Source organism: Nematolebias whitei, chromosome 14 (assembly GCF_014905685.2).
Source record: "Nematolebias whitei isolate Nwh7 chromosome 14, NemWhi1, whole genome shotgun sequence".
Taxonomy (NCBI): domain Eukaryota; kingdom Metazoa; phylum Chordata; class Actinopteri; order Cyprinodontiformes; family Rivulidae; genus Nematolebias; species Nematolebias whitei.
Window position 1 is genome coordinate 41,499,894 of NC_056511.1, and position 5,935 is coordinate 41,505,828.

The window sequence follows — 5,935 nt, forward strand, 5'->3', positions numbered from 1 at the left end:
CATATGCACTGATTTAATAATCTGACCTCCCAAACCCCTGGCCTTCTATTGTGCAATACTACTGACATTTCATACTCTTAATTACCTTACCTCTTAATTACCTCACTAATATTCATAATGTACAATATTCAAATTTACATAATTGTGAAATAACTTTTTTTTTTAACTTTCATAGTTTTATTATATCTATATTGCGTTACATTTTTATATTTTTAGGCATGCTTTTTTTAAGCATGTTTTGCACTGTAAAAGGAGTGGCTCTCAATCTCATTGTGCTTGCGTATAATGACAATATAGGCATTCTGATTCTGATCCCACCTGCACTAAACACAGCGTTAATAAAGCACTGTTTTCCCCTCCTCAGTCACCTGATGGTTTTCCATAATCTCCTCAAAGCTGACTGAGCGTCTCTATCCAAGGCCTCACCAAACTCTTCCCTCATCCAAGCGTTTGCCTCAGCAACAGCCAAGGCTGCGGCCCACTTGGCCCTCCGGTACTCCTCAGCTGCCTCCAGATTTCCACCAGCTTCCGCTTCAAAATCTAACCCAGGACAACAGATATTAGTTTTTCATAACCTCTAAGAGATAAACTATGGCTTTAAGAACGCCAATGTGTATTTTGGGTGTCAAGATTTTCAGCACTTGTTTGATTTGATCTGTGTGTTTTTCTAGGTCTTGGCTTTGTTTGAAGAGGGAGAAGAAACAACCACCGCCTTTGTAGAGCCTGTTGTTATTCTTCTGATCCTCATTGCCAATGCTGTTATTGGGGTCTGGCAGGTGAGATATGCTCTTCATGTTTGTCTCTGTGTAAAGTGTATCCAAGTGCCTGTTATCCATGGTAACTTTGCTGTTGCGACAGTTTACCCAAGCTTTCGCAGGATGAATTTATGAACTGATTTTTCCGAGAGCTGTAATCAAACTAAGATAATGCTATCGAAGTCCATAAAGCTCATCACAGAGGGCCGTCAAATTAAAACATGAACAAATTACAGTATTCATGTAAAATATTGTCCTGGCTTCACTAGTATTGAAGAGGAAACAGAAGTGTTTTCACACAGTGTAAAATAAAGAAATAATACGTATTGTTGTCTTGAAATGGTGGAAAAAGTCTCAATTCAGGGCTATTTGTAACATTTTTACCCACAGTGACGGTGACGATAAGTGTAAGACATCAGTCGAAGAAATAAAATATAATATTATCTGTCACAACTTCTCCTCTTCATTTTCATTGTCTCTGTTTAGGAGAGAAATGCAGAGAACGCCATTGAGGCTCTGAAAGAGTATGAACCGGAAATGGGGAAGGTGTATCGCATGAACCGCAAGGCTGTCCAGAGGATCAAAGCCAGAGACATAGTCCCAGGAGACATTGTGGAGGTGGCAGGTCAGCTATAACTGCATCACGCTGATTTAAAAAAAAAAAATAAAAAAAAAAAAATTTTTTTTAACTGTCACTTCCTGTGACCAATTTATGCTGCTCCGACCCCCACACAGCACTCTCTGCTGTCACCTAACTGTCTGTACGCTTCCATTACTACATACACACCCAGAAACACACTCACCCAGCTTCCATTCATGAGTTTGGAAAGACTGTTTGAATCTCTCAAACTGTATTACATAAGTTTCTTCTGTGGGCTGCGTGCGTGTGTGTGTATGTGTGTGTGTTATAGAGGCTCTGCTGTGGTCACTGTGTGTATTTAAAGCCCAGTTTAAGTTTCCACAGCTTTCCCCTTTCCTCTGCTTTCCATGCTCTCAGTCTCACCACCTGGATGCTGCTGGATCTTTGTCACATTCTGACCCTCTCCCCCACATGTTACATGTACATACAGACAGTCCCCCCCCCCCCCGCACGCTTTAAACGCACCCATAATACGTGAGCAACCTTGCTAAAAATAGTATAATTGTCAGATGGGTTGCACCAACATCTGTGTGTATGCTGGGCACACATAGATATCACCCCCCAGAAGAAGGGAAGGTAAGTCTGAGATTGTCATCACTGTACGTTCCCATACAATGGTGGAATTAGTTCAATGCATTTAACCCATCACACCTGAGATACACCCAGGTGGAGCAGTGGGCAGCTATGCAAGCACCCGGGGAGCAATTGGGGATTAGGTCTCTCGCTCAGACACCACGACATGTAGGAATGGCTGGGAGTCGAACCGTGACTTTCTGGTCCCCAGTCGGCTGCCCTACCTCTACCCTGTCTCGACCCCCTAGAAGAACATACTGGCACCATCATGTCCAGGTTTTTGGGAGAGTAATCCTGAGTTTTGTGCGGCTGGTGATTTGTTTCAGGTTGCTTGAAGCAATATGTGCGAAAGGAGGAAGTGCCAACTGTGTGTTTGTGTGTGTGTGTGTGTGTGTGTGTGTGTGTGTGTGTGTGTGTGTGAGAGAGACACACACAGTCACTGCATTAATTCATTATTACAACACAGGAAAGAAGGAAAAATGAATTGTTTCAGTCTTTTAGTGGAGTCTTGGCTTTTAACACAAAGCTTGAAATGCAAAATTATTAAAGGGCTCTTTAGTCAGTGAATATAATGTTTAAATAATCCATTTAATTGAATTAAAGGAAATCTAGGATACATGAACGCTTACCTGGAATTTGAGCTTGTTGGAGCCATTGTTTTTGATCAGTCATGGGAAGGCAAGGCCACACAGGTAGAATTCAACAAAATGGCTCTAGCTCATCCCCCACACCCACCACCACCATTACCATCATCGTCACTATCAACACCGGCAGTGTCTCCATGGTAACTCTCCCCACTCCATTTGGCTCATCTCTGGCACCAAAGTTCACAAGGAGCTGCGGTTTAAAGTTGACTCAAAGTGAGCCATCTGCTGCGTGACTGAGGCCTTGATACTTCTGCTGATTAGCACCAGCTGCATCCATGCTGGTGCTTCCATTACCGGACAGGTTTGGAAAGCTGATGGTCAATAACGATAATAAAAATAATCAGTAATATATTTTTGATCTGTACTTTTTTCCAGTAATATTTATTTTTTAAGAATCGCACCTGTTCCAGCCTTTGCCATAATTACTCACCAATGGGTGAATGTCCTTGAGGCTTTGAAACAGAAACAGGTTTTCTATCTATACAGATGACATTGTGATCTGTGGTGAGAACAGGAAACAGGTGGAAGAGAACTTGTAGAGGTGGAGGCATGCACTTGAAAGAAGAGGAATGAAAGAGTCGTAGTAAGACAGAGTACATGTGTGTGAATGAGAGGGAGGCCGGTGGAACAGTGAGGCAGAGGTCACAAAGGTGCAGGACTTCAAGTACTTGGGGTCCACTGTCCAGGAAAATGGGGAATGTGGTAAAGAGGTCAGGAAGAGAGTCCAGGCAGGACAGAGTGGATATAGAAATGTTTCAGGAGTGATTTGTGGCAAAACAGTGGCAGCAAAGGTCAAAGGAAAAGTTTACAAGTGAGTACTGAGACTATCTACAGTGCTTCCCCTAGGATTAGGAGGGGTCTCGTCTTGGCTGTGTTTTTTGTCAAGGGGGTGGGGGTGAAGTAGTGAAGTGTTACGGTATTAATGCTAGGTATGAGCTCCTACAATATCGGCTCCCCATCCAGAAATAGTGGAACTGTCTGCTGTGTGGGTGGTGGGGGCTTAGTTCTGTTGAAAGGGTGGGGCGCCTCCTTGGCTAATGGAAGGGAAACATAGATTTTATGTAGGGGTGCACCGATTGCAGTTTTCTGGCAGATCACCGATCACCACTTTCTAAAAAGTCTGACCTGCAGATTCTGATTTTGGCCGATACCGAATTTGTTTATTAGCGACACTGTCGGGTGTTGTAAGGTCACAATGCACCTTCAATTTTCCAATCTTATTTTGTTGAAAAACACGCCCTTGAACAATATCCTAGAAACAATACAAACTTGTTTTAACTGGCCATGAGGTCGTGCTCTGAAATATAAAAGAAGTTCAGACAATTGTTAAAACAAAAAAAAAAGGTAAAATCGGTTTCTCGTTTTAAGTACTGGCTGATTTCCAATTTCTCAAAATTAAGAAAATCGGGGCCAATAAATTGGCTGACTGATTTATCTGTGCACTCATAATTTTATGTTGTATGGTCTGGAGACAGAGACATGGACAAAAAGACAGGAGAAAGAACTGGAAGTGGCAGAAATGAAGATGTTGAGGTTCTCCTTAGGAGTGACAAGGATGGATAAGATCAGGAATGAGATCATCAGAGGTACAGCACAGGTTGAACAACTGGGAGATAAAGTTAGAGAGACCAGACTGAGATGGTTTGGGCATGTCCAGAGGAGGGACAGTGGGTATATTGGTAGAAGAATGTTAGAAATGCAGCTGCGAGGAAAAAGACAAAGAGAAGATGTATGTTAGAGAGGACATGGAGGTAGGTGGAGTGAGGACAGAGGATGCAGAGGACAGAGTGAGATGGAAGAGGAGGACTTGCTGTGGAGACCCCTGAAGAAGGAACAGCCAAAAGAAGTAATAGTTTGAGGAGAATAGACAAAAGATGTTTACTAGGGTTATTATAATATCCAGTATAAAAGATAAGTCTGGGTGGAATGTTTCTGTGCAAAATTGTCTGTTTAAAAACCAGTTTGTGTTAAGTGCTGAATGAATTTGTATATGAAGAGCTCTTAACTGTGATGATGTGCACTTTGCTGCATTGTTGTGAAACATATAGTCATGCATTGAGCATCTTACACTGACAGACACTGCAGTTGCTAAGCAGTTTCAAACAGGCGTAAACCTTTAAAATAGGCTTTCTTCTGCTTTAGAAAACATGCGTGTCAGGGATCTGTCAGCACAGCCCTCTGACTGAAGCATGTTGGGATGTGGTGACAAAGAAAACTCAACACTTTCCTTTTTATTGTTGATTTATTTTATTTTTTTTCCTTGGGCTTTCCCGAACTTCAGATCAGCCAGCAGTTGTTCCATGGGAACTCGATGCCTGGGGGGTAGAATAAACTGTACAGAGGAATTGGAAAAGGACACTGTGGACCATGAGTGCCTTTTAAAGAGAGAACATAAATATATTTACTCAAGTTTCCAGCACTGCTGCTGCCAGTGCCAGCCATGGCTACAACAGGGTTGTGATTTGCACGTCCACTGGAACTTTCCTCTGTTTTTTAAATGGCTTGACTGTGGTGGTTTATGTTGTCAGGAACTCCAGAGGGTTTAACACAGGACCCAAAAGAAAGAAAGCTGCGCTGCACTATTCCAAGTAACAAAGTCACGATTACGCTGCACATGGGGAAGGATCCCCGTTACTGTATTTTATACAACACATTCAGATTTGTTTGGGGTTTAATATACATACACAAAAACATTTTTGTCTTGTCAAAGATGTAGTCTCTTTAAATTCTGTGTTTTTGTATCAAGACAAAATAAAAATACTTTGGTCTTTACGAGGTTGTCAAATTTACTCACCCCTAACTTTGTACAAAACACAAATTCTACAATGTCGTTCTTTAATCATCAAAAACCAGCCGGTCAAAGCAGACGGCCGCTTGTCCTGAGCCTGGTTCTGCTGGAGGTTTCTTCCTGTTAAAAGGGACTTTTTCTTTCCACTGTTGCCACTGTGCTTGCTCAGGATGGGAGACTGCAACGAAGCGAAGATTCAACTTGTCTGCTGGATTCCTTAGATAGAGAACTTTACTAATTGGCTTTTATGTGAGTGAATGTTTCTGTAAAGTGCCCCGAGACAACTTTGTTGTAATTTGGCGCTTTATAAATAAACTGAATTGAATTGAAAAACAAAGAGAAAATGGAAAAGCTATGCAAAAAAACTTAGGTCATCCCATTCAATAGCTTCTACGACCAGCATTAACTTTTAGTAAATTTCAGTAAGATTTAATCATTCTCCCATTATTTTGGAGGAAGTTTGACCCACTCTATTTTACAACAATGCTTCAATTTATTGAGGTTTGCAGACATCTGTTCCTGAAAAGCTCCC

The 5,935-nt window shown here is 41.8% G+C and overlaps 1 protein-coding gene across 1 annotated transcript; it reads left to right on the top strand.

Annotated features, from left to right (window-relative positions):
* Positions 1 to 694: 694 nt before the first annotated feature.
* LOC119420700 (sarcoplasmic/endoplasmic reticulum calcium ATPase 2) lies at positions 695 to 1,380 on the top strand (the record flags this gene model as incomplete). The annotated part of the gene is given in 2 exon segments (XM_037688128.1): positions 695 to 776; positions 1,242 to 1,380. A coding segment is annotated over 1 exon segment (88 nt), but the record flags the coding sequence as incomplete, so codon positions are not given.
* Positions 1,381 to 5,935: the final 4,555 nt, after the last annotated feature.